This window comes from Bos indicus x Bos taurus, chromosome 9 (assembly GCF_003369695.1).
Source record: "Bos indicus x Bos taurus breed Angus x Brahman F1 hybrid chromosome 9, Bos_hybrid_MaternalHap_v2.0, whole genome shotgun sequence".
NCBI classification, from domain to species: Eukaryota; Metazoa; Chordata; class Mammalia; order Artiodactyla; family Bovidae; genus Bos; species Bos indicus x Bos taurus.
Window position 1 is genome coordinate 76,299,216 of NC_040084.1, and position 18,670 is coordinate 76,317,885.

General features: G+C 41.0%; 1 protein-coding gene across 7 annotated transcripts in view; it reads right to left on the bottom strand.

Annotated features, from left to right (window-relative positions):
* NHSL1 (NHS like 1) overlaps window positions 1-18,670 on the bottom strand; it is a 257,453-nt gene that overhangs the window by 53,750 nt on the left and 185,033 nt on the right. For 6 of the 7 annotated variants that reach the window (XM_027551683.1, XM_027551685.1, XM_027551688.1 and 3 more), the window contains exon 2: window positions 11,674-11,826. In XM_027551683.1, the coding sequence (XP_027407484.1) occupies window positions 11,674-11,826 (153 nt within the window). Of the gene's footprint in view, window positions 1-11,673; window positions 11,827-15,265; window positions 15,868-18,670 lie in introns of those variants that run through there. The other variant, XM_027551687.1, reaches the window with a different exon arrangement.

Below are 18,670 nucleotides of genomic sequence, written 5' to 3' on the forward strand. Positions count from 1 at the left end.
TGGCTTTTAACATTACTTTTCTTCATATAGCCAAAATCATTTAAGGAGACTTGAAGAACTAAATCTGACTTAAATTAAGGTGAAAGCGTTCTCGTACCTATGATAAATGTGAGGGTATGGGTGTGCAAGTCCTAGCTGAGCGCCACCAGAGCACAACCAAATTGGAGGTGATCTCATTTCACTTCAGAATGAAAAAGCCCTATCACTGGCAGCCGTGGAGCATCACCAAGGTTACTCAATATCAAATAACTTGCAAAGAGTCTAAACCAACACCAGGGACTTCAGTTGCATGGGGAATGATAACAAACCTTATCCACAGTACCTTCAAAGTAGCATTTTTATGCTGCACTGGGCGAAAATATAGCAGCCGCTCAAGTTACTCAGTTTATCGGGAATTAAACTGGAATTGCTGAAACAGCAGACTGGCCACGAACACAAAAACAAAACAAAAAGCCTTTTGTTCAAACCATCCATGGTGCTTTGTTAAGACCTGGATCATTCAAATGACTGTCTACGCTATTCTATCTTTTGTGTGTTGCTTGCTATTAAAGGCGACAGGTCTCTTTACCCACTGAAAAAGCACAGATTGTTCCTTTTTCCTTTGTTCTTGCATCTGACTTCCCTCACACAGGTTAACTACCCGTTCAGGGTTACCATACCCAGAGTTAGTATTATAAAAAACTTTGTGTGCCACTGAATCCAACAAGAGAGGTTAAGCCACTCCTTTGTGTATCATTCCATTCTCTTAATTTTTTATTTTTGTCTTGCACTTCATTTTTCTCAATAGGGAATTTAATCCATTGTTTCATCATGTTGCGCAACTTTCCCTAAGGACAAAAATTCCAAAGGAAGTACAATAAAATACTAAACATTACCAAAAAAAAAAAAAAGTCTTTAATAACATTACCATTTGGCTTTGAAAAGTCAAACTAATTACATTCACAAGCACTGAACCAGTCAGCTCCAATGAAGTCATCCTTCTCACCAAGGAACTGGCCACACAGTGGGGGCCACATTTCTATCAAGACTCTAATAAATAACGTCAATGTTTTTTTGCTCCATCTCAAAACGTGCTTTCTCCGGTTTTCTGTCTGGGAGTTGGAAGTCAAAACCTGACCTCTGCCTGTGCCCGTTCACTGCCTTCTGACTACTGAGGGAATATGATCCCTTTATAATATAATATAATAAAACAAAATACAATATGCTCTCTTTATAATATTTGCAACCTTTCGTCCTCCTGTGGGCTCTTTTGTCTAAAAGCATGTTTTAACTGGCTCTAGTTTTTAAAACAAGTAATAGTACTACTTTTAGCCTGCGACTCCCTCAAAATACTCTTTGCCTTGGCAACATCATTTATTTTATTTCTTTAAAAAACTTACTTATATTATTATTTTTCTGCTTATTAAAATAAGTATCTCATGACACCTGGCTTCTTAAATCCACAGACCCCCTGGAAACCACTCTTTTGACAGTCACCAATGGCCACCTCCTGACCAATTCAGTAGCCTTTCTTCCAACTCTGCCTGTCCCTGAGGACCACGACCAAGGCCCCATCCTGATTTGCTGTCTTCCTCCGCAGTTACTCTTTTCCCAACTTCTTCCCAAGCCCCTAAAATAAGAGCCTCCCAGGCTCAACCTTCACCACTGCTCTCTCTGTATCTCTCGTCTCCAGTCTCCTCGCTCCCACGTTCTCACCAGTTGTTCCCCAGCTACGACTGATCTTCCTCATGAGTTTGAGATGACTATTCCAGGACCTCCATAGACACAACAGTATTTACAGTACCAAGCGCTGGGGTCACACAAATGACAAGAAAAGGTCCTGCTCCCAAGGGTCTTGCTGACAGGTGGGCGATAAACATGTGAACACAATTACTAGCAGTTGATTGGAGGGGTGTAAGGTTCTGTGGGCATGTGTGGAAAAGTGGGGAAGCGATGTCTGGGTCTGCCCTGAGGAGTCCAGGAAAGTGCTATGGGAACCCAGGCAGCCACCAGCTGATCCTCACAAGGGCAACAGGAGTTGGCCAGGTGTGAGCGGTTGTGGTTCAGAAGGGAGAGGAAGTGGATTGAGACATGTGTGGACAGACAGAAAGGGCAACACAAGCCAGCTTTCCAACGGAAGGACTTTATCCTTATGTGTGAGGCACAAAGTGAAGACTTTGGGAGGAGGAACACAGCAGCACAGGGGAGAAAGGGTCATCTGGTAGGTGAGGCTGGACAAATGGGGAAGATCAGGAAGGTTCTCAGGTGCCACAGAGGTTATGTTTTATTCTGCCAAAGGTGGGAAGCTGGTAAAGAATTTTTAGTGAGAGGCATGATCAGATTTGTGTTTTAAAGACAACACCCAGCGACAAGGGTGCGGGCTCAATGATACCATTATCAACCCTGTCAGAGAGCTATTCATACACTTACCTCTGACTGGGTGTAAACTAGGAAAGCAGCCATGTCGATTCATCTCTGACTCTGCTGCAGCTTCCAGCCCAGCACCTCATTTGCTGGATGCACTTAGCAGTTTTTGTGTCAACACAAACTTAGATTCTAGACAACTCAGGGCTTGCATTTAGCTGTGAATTCTACTTTTGTGTCAATAAACCCCATACATATCACCCTTAAGCAGTTAAGTACTGAGAGGCCAATCAGAATTTTGGAGCTTAGAAGGGAACTTAGAGATTAAAAAAAGTTCTTTTCCTGAGGGAGAAGCCAAGTACAAAAATGGGATACGATTTTCCAACATCTTCCAGGCTATAGGCAGCACTAGAATCACAATTCTGGCTGCCTATCTCATTTTTCGGAACAGGTAATAACAGCAAAAGATGGCAAGGCCGCTGTGGTTCAGGGAAGATGAGACAATTGCACATCCTACTTCTGTGCAGTGTTTCCCACAATAGAGAGTCACTCCACCCCCACGCTCTCCACTCTATGCCTATTTTTGTTTAAACTAGAAAAGAAGTTAAAATTCTATATGAGTGAGTGTAATTTAATGTTTCTTACTTATAACATTGGTATATTTAGTATTTCTAATCCCTTATCTTTCTTTCCTTTGTCCCTTTTATAACCTGAGTCTTATTACCATGTTTTTTAAGTTCAGTTCAGTTCAGTCGCTCAGTCGTGTCCGACTCTTTGCGACCCCATGAATTGCAGCACGCCAGGCCTCCCTGTCCATCACCCACTCCCGGAGTTCACTCAGACTCACATCCATCGAGTCAGTGATGCCATCCAGCCATCTCATCCTCTGTTGTCCCCTTCTCCTCCTGCGCCCAATCCCTCCCAGCATCAGAGTCTTTTCCAATGAGTCAACTCTTTGCATGAGGTGGCCAAAGTACTGAAGTTTCAGCTTTAGCATCATTCCTTCTAAAGTACTAATGACTTATTATAGCCCTAAAATAAGCACCAAAGCCTATTAGGATGAAACAATGATTACTGATGTTCATTACATACAATGTCTAATGATGAAGCTTCCTTTATTTCCCTTAAACATGTTTGAATTTTAATGAAATCAAGAATGAGTGAAGAGAAGTTTGCAGGTTCAACAGGGAAGTCACCAACTTTTGTCTATTTTGCATTTCTTAAATTAATTGGCTGAAGAAACTAAATCTGCCTTGAGGCTCTGATTTGCAAAGTGAACTCCGTCCCAATGACCTTTTCGGAAGTTGAGGGCAGCTAAAGAAGCATCAGAGATAGGCCCTTGGGATCTGAGATCAAAACAGGCCAGCATGGGCTGGGTGAGAAACCTGACTCGGAGTTCTTGGCAGAGTTATCTATAAACTGTAAAGTAGCTATCAATTAATCCCTTAACTTCCATAAATCCTGGTTTATCATATACAAAATAAAGTGAAAGTCGCTGGGTCATGTCCGACTCTTTGTGACCCCATAGACTATACAGTCCATGGGATTCTCCAGGCAAGAATACTGGAGTGGGTAGCAGTTCCCTTTCCCAGGGATCTGCTCAACCCAGGGATCGAACCCAGGTCTCCCACATTGCAGGCAGATTCTTTACCAGCTGAGCCACAGGGAAACCCAAGAATACTGGAGTGGGTAGCCTATCCCTTCTCCAGTGGATCTTCCTGACCCAGGAATTGAAGCAGGGTGTCCTGCATTGCCAGCGGATTCTTTACCAACTGAGCTATCAGGGAAACCCCTAAAAGAAATGGGATTCAAATGCAGAGGGGATTAACCAGAGGACCAGGGAGGGGCCTTCTGCTCTAGCATCCTGGGTATCTTTCAGAGACTGATGGGGCGTGGAGGAAAAGGCGTCTTGCTCATGTGGATGAAGTGAACGTGTCTGTGAGCGTCACTGTCATCTGATGATATCTGTCTTTTGTTCTCTTCCTCTCTCCCTCCTCCCCAGTGTCTATCTCTGGAGTATAATGGCTGGGAGGGAGAGTGTCAGCTAAATCATGACAGCATCTGGGAAAGAGGACTGAAAGTTCTATCTGTATCCCACTGCACTTATATAAAAGACACTCCTCCACAAACACCTTCTGCTTCCACATTGAGGGACAGGTACTTTGAGATACTATAAATAAGTTGGTCTTATTCCCATGAAAATAGGTATTGGGATCTTTATCTTATAGATAAAAAACAAGTTCAAAATCTTAAAGAGACACACTCAAAATTAAACTCAAACAATATATTCCTAGTATACAACAGAGGCAGGACGTGAACCTAAACATCACCCATGTACTTTTCATGAAACCTGGCCTTTTCCTATTAGAAAGCAAGAACAACAAGAGGTTTCTGGCAGTCAGATCATGCTCTATTTTTGACCAAAATAATAGCACCATAGGATTCCTTAGTGGCTCAGATGGTAAAGAATCTATCTGCCTGCAATGCAGGAGACCCAGGTTCAATCCCTGGGTCAGGAAGATCCCTGGAGAAAGAAATGGCAACCCATTCCAGTATTCCTGCCTGGAGAATTCCATGGACAGAAGAGGCTGGCAGGCTACAGTCCATGGGTTGCAGAGAATCAGACATGACTGAGCAGCTTTCACTTCACTTCACATTACCAAGGGTTAGACACGTGTCTTCCAGGAAGTCCTGTGAAGAATGCCACAGGATCCCAAGAAGGGACTCTACAGCCAAAACCCATGGACCCATGTGCCCAACGCACACAGATGTCACCATCAAGCCCCCTCATCAAATCCAGAGAGGCCCCCACAGCCTTTCCCAGAACAGACTCACTTGTCCAAGTCTACATGGAACTAGTTGATGGCTTCCTGACAATGAAAGGTTACGCAGTGACCTTCAGATAAAGATAAAGTCTGTGTGTCAGGAACTGTCAGAGAAACCTGGCTAGAACAACTTAGAAACTGTGTCCATAATTTTGAAAAAGGTATACCGCTATTTAATGTCAAACAGGTTGGTTTGTACACACACGCATGCACATTCTATTGCTTTAAATTACTTGGTATAAGTAGTCATTTCTTCACAATGTATATCCTCAATTCCTATGTCTCCAGATATAATAAATATAACCTTCCGACTCTGAATTAACACAAGCCAGATCCAACATTCCTCCCTGTGCTCACACTTCTAATTCTGGAGCCACAGAGCATGCTGACCTGCTAACGTGTGGTTTTTCAGGAAAGAGAGCTGTGACTAGACATTTCTGATGTCAACAACAGACACTCTGTGAACTAATTCAGGCAGGAGTTACACAGATGCAGGAACCAAATTGCCTGCTAAGCACACTGAGAAAGTATGTTCATCTCTCTCCCAAGTTGAGCTTTTAGGGGATGAGGGCTTGAAGTAACATTTTTTCATTACAACCTTTAATAATCGTATAATTGCCAAATGAGGCTCACAGGTTATAAAGAAATAAAATCTAAAACTTTCATTGAGTCCAAGCAAGCCTACCCCAGCCCTCAATTCCCCCTTTCCCACTGAATTGTGGCCTTTTCAATAAAAGCTAAAACTATCCAGTTAAACATTTAGTTAGATAGAGGTTATTCATTATCACAGCTAACTCTGATGAAGTTTATGAAGGGTTTAAACAACCATGGAGATGTAAAGAGTAGAATTCTTCTGAAAATTTAGTAAAATTTACTATTCAATAAAATTTATTATTCATAACTAGCCAGATGTCCAGTTGGGCCTAATATCAAAATACTCTTAAAATCTTGGTACATTTTTGTGTTATTGTTAGCAATAAATCACTACCTAAGTCTCCAGTAACTAAATACATCAATTAAAATATAAAATCATTTGATCCAAGAGCATGGCCACTAAATTCTATCAAATTCTCCAGAGATTGGTCCCTAAGAACAAACACAAAAGATCTGCCTGCATTAGTTGGGCCAGAATGGAAGCTACCTCCTCTAGGCACTTCACATGCCATTTGACACTATAAAAGCCCATCCTCTCTTCAACGGGGGAATGGGAGAGTGGGGTCTCCCAAGGCTTTTCTGGTGGATCGAACTCTCCTCTACATACCCAGTGTACTTCATACGTTTCCTTTACTCTACTGTTTGTTCATTTCAGTCTTGACACCAGACGGCAAGCACCTCAGCTCTTTAAAGCTGGGGACCCACGACCTTTTGTCCATTCATTTAAAAACTCTTGGCACAGCACAAAATTGATCCTTAAAATACACAAGTAGTATCTACATCTACCCTTTAGGTACTAACGCAAGCTTAGCTTTTTCATAAAAACATTTTCGGTAAACCTGTGGTCTACTGGTCTACTGACCATTAAGCATTTCCGCATTATTTTAACATAAGCCAATATTTACAACACTTACTTATTAATTTCTTGTTGTTTAATCGTTCAGTCATGCCTGACTCTTTGTGATCCCACGAACAGCTTCCTCTGTACATGAGATTCTCCAGGCAAAAATACTGGAGTGGGTTGCCATTTCCTTCTCTAGAGGATCTTCCTGACCTAGGGATCAAGCCTGCATCTCCTGCTTGGCAGGTGGATTCTTTACCACTAAGCCACCAGGGAAGCCCTCAAAGGATAGTACTCCTTTTTTAAAACTGTGAACAAGGTCACAGTAAGAATAGAAGGAACAAAACAGATTACTCATTGTGAATACTGACTTACCTTTCTATATTTTTAATCAAAGAATGCTGAGGTTAAGTTATCTTAGACTAATAATCTTACATAACATCATACTTTAATAGTACCATATATTCAGGGACTGGATTTTTTCTTTTTAACCTTCACTGATAATGATATAACAAATACTTTGCATTCATGTTATGTTTATTACAGGTTGCTAACATGATGTCGGGGAAGTGGTATGTGAAAGTACATGTGATTAAAAGTAAATAAATGAGAAACAAAAGCACTCAGATATTCTTTCTCGTTTCATCTCTCTCAACCACTGTGCTTCAAGTTATCAATTATCTAAAATCCCTTAAGGCTCATTTAAATCCAGACTTTAAAAGTTGGGCTCTAAGGATTTTCCAAACTTATTAATCTTATTAATAGTAGATCCCTTCGATGAACCACTTTAGGGCACTTAAGCAATCACTATAGAATTTACCTTTTCAAAATAAAATCTAAGTGTCGGCAAAATGTGGATGATGATATTTCATAGGTATCTACTGAACAGTTCAAAAGAAAATGAAGTTAGAAAAATCTATACATAGATATACAGTGTCCTAAGGGCAGAAAAGAGAAGCTCTGATTAGGTGCTTAAAAATACACGAAAGAGGTCATGAAGCACAATTTCCTGGAAAGTGATCAAAAAACCACTGGGCCTGAATATTCAAACTCACACATACCTTCCTGAAGGTATTTTCTACAAGCCAGACCAGGCAGGGCTTGGTCTTCAGAGCAACAAAAGAAATGTTAACAATGGCACTGCCTCCGGGGTTTGTCCTGGGAACTGTGCCATTTAATATTCTTATTAATTCTTCGGTGTATGAACGTAAACTCCAGGTAAAGAAGTACTTTGTCAAAAGTTCCTAAAGACAAATCACTAGGAACTGAAGGGATCGAGAAGAAATTCTGGTTGGATTTAGGCACATCATGAAGGCAACACAGCCAAAGTACATCTCCAAGGCCACACAGAAGAGCCCAACGCACATGATTCTTTCCACCTAGGCTTGTAGTCACTAAATATGTAGCTTGTGTGCTGAGTTGCTTCAGTGGTGTTCGATTCTTTGTGACACTATAGACTGTAGGCCGCCAGGCTCCTCTGTCCATGGGATTCTCTAGGCAAGAATATTGGAGTGGGTTGCCATGCCCTCCTCCAGGAGATCTTCCTGACCTGGGGATCGAACCCGCATCACTTGCATCTCCTGCAGGCAGGTTCTTTACCACTAGTCCCATTTGAGAAGCCCATATAAGGGGTTACTCAGGCTAAATGTAAAATGGAGCCCAGTAATGTCCTCTTTTCTAGACAGTGCAATGCCAACATTATAAGATACATGATAAAATACATAAACCTGTAAGATACATATGAGATAATCAAAGCATTACACAAGATAAAAGGAAGAAAAAACAGGGCTACGATTAAAAATGTTTGTACAGTTCTGTTCAGAATATCACATCTATTGTGACTCTACTGACAGCTATTCTTTCTCTAAGCAGAGATGTTCTGCTTTCTTTAACTGCAATACAGCAGTTTTTGGCACCTCTCAAGTATTTTTCACATTGTGATCTGTTCTCCAGATATAAGTATAAATTTATCGACAGCTGAGATCCTGCTGGTGTATTCTGCATTTTGCTAGAATAATAGATTTCCAACAAATGGTTGATAAAGGCAGCAGTTAAGAATGTGGGCTCTGCAGCCTGAGATGGTCCAAGTTTAAATCTTGGATCTATCTCTAAGTCTGAGATCTCAAACACATTTCTAAACTCTGTGTCTCCATGTTTTCATCTGTAAAACTTGGCACAGTAATGGTTTGTAGTAGGATTACTGTGAGGATTAAATGAGATACAATGTGCAATAGTTTAGAACAGTACTTCATATACAGTTGAGTGTTAACTGTTAGCTAATAATCAGAGCACATTAATAGAAGAATTAATTAATGACTGATACATAAGTGAAAACTATAACAAAAATAAGAGGGATCCTCAAGCTGGGGTTTCCTTCAATCAGTAACAGTATTTCTCCAGATATAAGTCTTTCACAATTAGATAAATACAGGATATGTCCAGTTAAATTAAATTGCACATAAGCAACAAATATTATTTTTAGTATAATTAGACCCCAAACAGCACATGGTAGGAGAAAACTGGTAGAAACAGCATCCGGGAGAATAAGAATGTTGGTTCTTTGTTTTAAGGGAAAGTCTCTAAATCTGAATTGATACTTTCAAACTGTGGTGTTGGAGAAGACTCCTGAGCGTCCCTCGGACTACATGGAGGTCAAACCAGTCAATCCTAAAGGAAATCAACCCTGACTATTCATTGTAAGGACTGATGCTGAAGCTCCAATATTTTGGCCACCTGATGCGAAGAGCTGACTCATTGAAAAAGACCCTGATGCTGGGAAACATTGAAGGCAAAAGGAGAAGGGGGTGACAGAGAATGAGATGGTCAGACAGCATTACCAATCCAATGGACATGAATTTCAGCAAACTCTGGGAGACAGTGAAGGACAGAGGAGCCTGGCATGCTACATACAGTTTATGGGGTTGCAAAGACTTAGACATGACTTAGTGGCTGAAAAACTGAATCTTAAAAATCACTTCTTTAAAAATCACTTCTTCTTCCCCTCTTTATCACTTTGTCCTCTTTGCCGTGTATACACTTTTCTTAACATCACCAAGTTGAGGTAAAAATGAGAATTTTAAACTAGATACAAGTGTCTACTCTTCTTGGATTTCCTACCAGCCACAGTGCACTCTGCCCACCTGGACTAGAAGGAGTACTGCTGGGGTGAGCCCAAATTCTGGTCAATCAAACCACTCTGCATGTCCTCAAAGTATGTATTTAGGTCTCCTTTCCACCCAACTTGAATTAACTGAACAGACCATTACAAAGTACTAACTTTAACAATTTGCTCTGAATATTTAAACTATGGTCTTAAAAAAGCAGTGGCAAAATTTGGCAAAATTTCCCATATCGGCAGGGGTTTATTTGAGTACTGGTGGTTGCACTCAGTATGCCAGCAAATTTGGAAAACTCAGCAGTGGCTACAGGACTGGAAAAGGTCAGTTTTCATTCCAATCCCAAAGAAAGGCAATGCCAAAGAATGCTGAAACTACCACACGATTGCACTCATCTCACATGCTAGTAAAGTAATGCTCAAAATTCTCCAAGCCAGGCTTCAGCAATATGTGAACCGTGAACTTCCAGATGTTCAAGCTGGTTTTAGACAAGGCAGGGGAACCAGACGTCAAATTGCCAACATCCGCTGGATCATTGAAAAAGCAAGAGAGTTCTAGAAAAACATCTATTTCTGCTTTATTGACTATGCCAAAACCTTTGACTGTGTGGATCACAATAAACTGTGGAAAATTCTGAAAGAGATGGGAATACCAGACCACCTGACCTGCCTCTTGAGAAACCTGTATGCAGGTCAGGAAGCAACAGTTAGAACTGGACATGGAACAACGGACTGGTTCCAAATAGGAAAAGGAGCACGTCAAGGCTCTATATTGTCACCCTGGTTATTTAACTTATATGCAGAGTACATCATAAGAAATGCTGGAGGAAGCACAAGCTGGAATCAAGATTGCTGGGAGAAATATCAATAACCTCAGATATGCAGATGACACCACCCTTATGGCAGAAAGTGAAGAAGAACTAAAGAGCCTCTTGATGAAAGTGAAAGAGGAGAGTGAAAAAGTTGGCTTAAAGCTCAACATTCAGAAAACTAAGATCATGGCACTTGGTCCCATCACTTCATGGCAAACAGATGGGGAAACAGTGGAAACAGTGTCAGACTTTATTTTTCTGGGCTCCAAAATCACTGCAGATGGTGACTGCAGCCATGAAATTAAAAGGCACTTACTCCTCAGAAGGAAAGTTTTGACCAACCCAGACAGCATATTAAAAAGCAGAGACATTACTTGGTCAACAAAGGTCCATCTAGTCAAGGCTATGGTTTTTCCTGTGGTCATGTATGGATGTGAGAGTTGGCCTATAAAGAAAGCTGAGCACCGAAGAATTGATGCTTTTGAACTGTGGTGTTGAAGAAGACTCTTGAGAGTCCCTTGGACTGCAAGGAGCTCCAACCAGTCCATCCTAAAGGAGATCAGTCCTGGGTGATCATTGGAAGGACTGATGTTGAAGCTGAAACTCCAATACTTCGGCCACCTGATACGACTGACTCATTTGAAAAGACCCTGATGCTGGGAAAGGTTGACGGCAGGAGGAGAAAGGGACAACAGAGGATGAGATGGTTGGATGGCATCACCGACTCAGTGGACATGAGCTTGGGTAAACTCCGGGAGTTGGTGATGGACAGGGAGGCCTGGCATGCTGCAGTTCATGGCGTTGCAAACAGTCGGACTCGACTGAGCGACTGAACTGAACTGAAAGGGTTCTAACCCAGAAAAGCCTCTTTGAGGATACATTTGCCTATCTGTAAATAGGCAGCTTTCTATAGACACCAGATCATACTTAGCATGTATTAAGCTGTATTTATGATAACTTACAAAGACACAGCATAGTATAAGTTCATTTTAAGTAGTCTTTCACAAATAGCAACCGAATCTATGTTTTCATTTATAACAGCCAAGAATGCAAGAACATCAAGCTTGGCGGGTTTCATCTTACCCCTCAGTACTGATTTGAGGTTGAGCTTGGCTTGGCGGTGCAGGTCCTCCACGCAGGGGGGTCTTGTGGTGGGGAGGAACACATTCTCCTGCTGGTGCCATGGAGCAGTGTAGTGGACCGTCCATCGACTCTCCTCATCTAGGTTGGAAACAGCTGTAGAAAGAGAGAATACATTCAGGTTTTAAAGTAACTGTGTTACATCAAGATGAGTTCTGGGTACCTAAAACACTCACAGGTAAGGACCAGCAAGGGAGAAATGGAACAAATTCTGAATAAGATTCAATCTTAGACCCCAGGGGTCTTTCCACTGTGTTTTGTGTTTGTTTAGTTAATTGCTTCCCATCTTTTTAGGCCCTCCTTTTACTCCAAAGTTAGAAAATGATTAACAAAATCAATAAAGACCTCCTGCTTCACTCCATCATAACAAAATCTATTAATCAACTATACTATGTCACTACATTATAAATGTTAGATTGCAAGACAGAAAACAACTTTTCTACTAAGAACCTGGCACCAATTCCTTCCCCTCTAAAGCATTATTTTAAAACACCACTGTTATAAACTCATTTAAAATTTTAAAAACTAAGCATAAACATTCAATGTAATACATTTAAATAGCATAGTTCAATTAGAAATCCATTCGTGCTGAAAAATTTTCTCTGCACTTCCTGCTTTCATGGAATATGTTCATATTCAAATGTTTTTAGAAACTCCAATGCAATTGATTTTTCCCAACACAATCCAATTCAATTCAATTTTTCCAACACAAAAGAGACTGAGGACATCAGAGGAAGAAATGGTAGGTTAAATCTCTATGATAATTTTCCTTTTACATTTTAGGGCTTAAGATTGCTTTGTCTATTTGATTTTTCCTGACAACACAACCCAAAAAGGGCTACCGATGGATCCCAACATGAAACTGACAACATCATACAAATTCAACAACAATTTTTTAAAATATTTTTTATATAGCCGTTGCTGTAAGCCAGCATTGGAGAGACCAGAGAAGTTTGAGAAGGACTCTGTGTTGAGGTGTTTACTGAAGGTGACAAGTCTAACACCTGTAAACCAGCAGATACGACAACTGTGAGTCGGGGGGAATCTTCCCCTCTCTGACCTATGCCACAGAGGATACAGTGGGCATACACGTTTCTACAACATAATACGTCCCTGGAAATGAGACCATAAAGTAGATTCATAAAATAAAATGAACAGGCACACATGAACTATTGAACCTTTCTGTGTGAACATGTTTAAAATTAACTCAATGTACCTAACAGCACAGCTATTAAAACCATTATACAGATCAAATGAGCTAATATTTGGAAAGTCACAGCTTATGAAATAACTCATGAAAAGAATGGTTGTGGCAAGATTAGTGCAATTACCTGAAGGGAGTCCCTGACTTTTAGAACCATCAATGAAGAGGAACTTGGCCTTTCTCAGTGCCTCTGGGAACATGAGTCACCCCACAGACCAGAGTGAGGTCAGCACTCACTACAGGTAGTGAATTCCACAAGCCCACCTTTAAATAATTCACTTTCTAAATCATCCCACTCTCTCCAGTGATAAGATAAATTAGTACTACGTATGTAATATACAACATTATGAACACAATTAACACTGTTGGGTTATATATAAAAGTTGCTAAGAGAGGATGAGATGGTTAGCTAGCATCACCAACTCAATGGATAAGAATGTGAACAAACTCCAGGGATAGTGAAGGACAGAGGAGCCTGGTGTGCTGCAGTCCATGAGGTCACAAAGAGTCGGATATGACTTAGCAACTGAACAACAAGATAGTATGTCCTAAGAATTCTCACCACAAAGAAAACATTTTCTTTTTCTTTTGTATCTATATGAGACTATGAATGTTCACTACACTTACTGTGAGAATCATTTCATGATGTCTGCTAGTCAAATTATTATGCTATACACCATAAGTGGATACAGTACTGTATGTCAATTATACATCAATAAAACTGGACAAATTTTTAAAAAAATCATCCCACTTGCCCTACAAACTGCCAAATGGAAAAATAAACATTGAGAACTAGACATCAAGTTAAAAACAGAAACGTCCTGTGTACTTTCTGCTTTTAATGTTTACTAAAAGCTGCATGTAAATTCGGAGAAAGCAATGGCACCCCACTCCAGTACTCTTGCCTGGAAAATCCCATGGATGGAGGAGCCTGGTGGGCTGCACGCAGTCCATGGAGTCGCTAAGAGTTGGACAAGACTCAGCGACTTTGCTTTCACCTTTCACTTTCATGCACTGGAGAAGGCAATGTCAACCCACTCCAGTGTTCTTGCCTGGAGAATCTCAGGGACGGGTGAGCCTCGTGGGCTGCCGTCTATGGGGTCGCACAGAGTCGGACACGACTGAAGCGACTTAGCAGCAGCAGCAGCAGCATGTAAATTAGGCACTTGGCATTTCACATATCTGTGGAACAAATGTTTTACATGGTACATAGAACTACAGTCGTAATCTATAAAATCCAAAGAGCCCTGACTTAGTTCTTAGTTATGATCTGAGAATCTTGCACAGGATGGAGCTTGCCGTGTGTCCTCCAAAGAGTAGCCAGTTAATTATAATGTTTTGTGCTGATGCCCATTGATTTCGAAGACTGGATTATCATACTTCATAGTTGGAAAACAATGAAAATGGAAACTCTTCCTACTCGCCAATTACAAATCAAATCCAAGCGATAGTGTCCGTGTCATTGCACATTCAGCCCCACCATGCGACTACCAACTGGCTCCTAAGAAAGAACAGTTGTCTCTCCCTGGTGTATCTCACTCTTGCCAGGGTAGATTTTAATCAGTCCATCCAAAGACAATCTATGATGAGGGGAGCTGTAGAAATGAACCCCGAGGGCTGTTCATTTGCTTTCTCCAGTTTCTCTTACCAATGCTCCTACCTACATTTATCCAGTTTAAACCCATGGCCCCAAAACTAAAATAAAATAAACAACTATGTAAAAACAAAACTGTTTATAAATAAAATTTATACTTTCCAAAGAATGAAGAGGCATCTGGATTTAAAGAAATTGAAACCAACTGTAAGTACATAATGAAGCCACATCACAGAAGTTGTGTGCTTTACAATGACTGATCAGTCTAGACAGAGGCTGTCCTTGAGCTCTTAAATAACTAACAGAGTGTAGGAGACTTTCAGAGGATCATCCCCACCAAAAATATGTGATGCATCACTCAGAGGCTCCTCGTATTTAGCCAAAGAATTGAAACATCATACACTGTACATCAAGGCAGACATAAAGTAAATACAAGGGCTTTTTTCCCCCTTCTTCAAAGGATTATTATTTTTTTTTTTTTTGAGAATCCCAATAGAAGTGAATTCACCTAAAATCCCAACCATAAACAAGTAAGTCATGCTTTTAAAAAGAAAAAGTCACATAATTCTGCCCTAGAGTTATAAAAGTCTGAGGTATTTGAACTTGGTATAGAAAGGAGTTTAACAAACACCAATTATGCTGTTTTACACTCTTAATTTCATCACTCAAAAGGATGAAGTCGTACATAAAACACACACACTTACTCACATATAGTGCAGAGAAAAGAAACTACTTACTTTTCTTCTTAAAAAGTTTAATCAAAGACTTGATCTTTGTATTAATAAAGACCACCATTTCCAGGACATCTACGTAGGATTAAACAATTTGAATCCTTTAAAAGCTCAGTCCAGCAAACAGGTGGTAATCAGCATTCTTCTGCTCCAGATTCCAACTTTTTCCCTCTGGTCTCGAATCCTCAGACATCTGCCTGGACTGATGTAACTCTGAGGTTGAACTTATTGTCAGGCAGTTACAAACCATTAACAGTCCTTGAACCTGAAAAGCTCCCACTGAAACCTAATCTTTAAGGCCGAGAGTCACCAGTGACAACGTATACAGAAAGAGAAAGCCAATCTTGGTTCTTATTTGCATGAGAGCCACATCTGTCTTTCTGCCTCGGTGCTCAGTGAGTCAGTTTCCTCTCCAACTGATCTGAAGTGCCTCCTCTCTGGAGTCCACAAAAACAGTAGAGAGTTTCCTTTATGGAAGTCAAGGTGAAGCAAAGGTGTTCCCCACTTTCACTGGGCCACTAAGAACATCCAGATCTTTTTACTGGAGCCGACAAGTCTTACGGCAAGTCTGTTGATTCTTTGACTCCCTAGTTAAGTCAGGCATTTGAACCGATTCAGGGGGGAGAAAGAGCCAAACTATTGTTTCCCCAACCACGCCCCCAGGCTCTGCCTCCCACGCTAAAGGAAGGTTTGCAAGCAGTAAAACTTTACAATACAATCTCCAGGGAGCTGTAAATGATGACTTGGTTGTATTTTAGTTGCAAATTAGTACACCCAGTCTTCTCACCCAGTTTTTTTTTTTTTTTCCTTGCCAGTGACGGAGAAAAGCATTGTCATTGTTCCAAAGGGTGATCTGCATCTAGCTGCCACAACTCTCACCACCCCCGGCCCCCAAACTCTTAACTTTTCCCACTCCAAAGAAGAAAACAGATGATAAAGTAGCCTAATCATTTAAATCTGTATTTTAAATTTTAAAAACCTAGCCTAAGCACCAGGTTTTTAAAATTCCACACCAAACACCTCCCCAATGGGAGAGAAGAGGAACAATTTCTAACAAAAATTATCTGAGTTTTTCTCTTCAACGTGAATGTACTATACTAAGTTGCAGTTCTTTTCTCGTGTGCAATTGGCCACAGAGAACTGGGTAAATATAAACAGAGAAGAATCAGAAATGTGGTACAAGCAGGCACTAGAAAAATACACTTCGGGGTAAAGAGACAGGAACAAAAAGGAAAAGAATACAAATCAAACAATATTATGATAGGGGACAAAGGAAAAGAATGCACCTCAAAGCTCTCCCCAACTTCACTTCATGGCAAAATAGTTTTTGAAACATGTTAGACAACCTCTTATTTCATAGCTTTGGGCCAGACTTACAACTGAATGGAAAAATGTAATAACCCACTAATTCAAAACATTTAGTTTATAACAAAAGCTTTTAGTCAAAGAATAAAATTTATATAAGGGGCTCCCTCTAGGGAAAACTTTGGAATGATTCCTCCTCAAATCATCCCCCCCAACAGACACACAATCTTATTTTTTATACAACAAAATTGAAGCAAACAAAACCCAAAACACACATATTATTCTACCACCATACCTATTATCACGGATTTCCAACTTGTGTTCTTTCACCTATACACTGCTTTATTTAAAAGTAATTACATGGCCAGATGGCAAATGAGAAAAGACTGAGAGTGTAAGTTAAATTATATAACTGCTTGAAAAGTGTGCAAAGTTCCCTTAGGATAACACATTTATAAGCAAGAGCTGCCTCTTAGCTCACTATACTCAAAACAGGCAGTAGTGGGTTCTAACCAGAAGCACTCCTTATCCACAGTCCACGAATTTCTGAGGTTGAACATCCCCATCTGGACGTCCAACTACAAACAGCACATGGCCTTTCACGTACGCAACAGTGGCACTGGAACTCTGATTTACTCGTTCAAAGACAACTACTGAGCACGTACGAAGCGCCATTCATTTGAGATCCCTCTTGGAGCTTACATTACCTGACCATAAACCACAGTTATATGGTATGTTAGAATGTGGTGAGTGGAATGGACAAAAGAAAAAGTTGCATAGGATAAAAGGGGTTTGAGAGGAGGAGGGTGTGGCCAGGTTGTAATATTAAATAGAGTCAGGATAGAGCTCATTGGAAAGGTGAGACTTGAGTAAAAACTTGAAGGGGGCAATAGCAATAGAACAAGAATCTGTGCAGTGAATCCAACTGGCTCTCATTTTAAAGAGGGAGGAGAGAAGTTTATTGGTAGTGAAACATTTCTAACCCACCAGGACTAGTCAGAGAAGTGCTCTAAGAAATGAACTTTGGTAAGAGTCACACATGGAGTAATCTCCTTTCTCATTAATAAAACCTGATATCGAGCGACCACAGTCATGTAAAGATAATGCCACTGGTTACACAGAGATCAGTGGCAAGTCTGGGGGTTAAAAAGCAGGGTTCCACCCCAGCATCTCACTTGGCGCCAGTAGCAACGAACCCACCTGCCAATGCAGGAGACATTAAGAGACATGGGTTCTATCCCTGGATCGGGAAGATCCCCTGGCGAAGGAAACAGCAACCCACTTTGGTATTCTTGCCTGGAAAATCCCACGGACAGAAAAGCCTGGCAGGCCATAGTCCATAGGGTTACAAAGAGTCAGACACGACTGAAGCAACTTAGCATGCACCCCAGCATCCCAGGGCACACCGTCCTCTCGGCATTATTTTATAATGCCTCTTAACTCCCTAAGTCCAGAGCTTCCGGAAGGAAACACATAAACTATGGTATTTATTGCGTTAAATATTAAGAAGGGTTTGGAAAGAGCTTTTTAATTATAAAGATTTCCCCAGTGGTTTTCTCATCTCTTACTTTACAATCTGTGTGTGCTGTGCTGTGCTTAGTTGCTCAGTCATGTCCAACTCCTTGTGACCCCATGGACTGCAGCCCACCAGGCTCCTCTGTCCATGGGGCTTCTCCAGGCAAGAATACTGGAGTGGGTTGCCATGATTGCCTCCAGGGGATCTTCCCAACCCAGGCAATGAACCCAGGTCTCAAACATTGCAGGCGGATTCTTGACTGTCTGAGCCACCAGGAAAGTCCAAGAATACTGGAGTGGGTAGCCTAGCCCTTCTCCAAGGGATCTTCCCAACCCAGGAATCAAAGCAGGGTCTCCTGCATTTCAGGTGAATTCTCTACCAGCTGAGCTACCAGGGAAGCCCCAGTGATTGCTCTAAACCTATCAATTCCAGCTTTGATGCACACATTATCTTTCCTGCTGTCTAAAATTCTATCGCCCATCATTTAAAAAAAAATTCTCCATGGTCACCATGAACTTCTAACCAGTACCAATGGTCTTTTTCTCTCTCATCTTTCTAGTTATCTTTTTAATCATATACTACTAGTGATC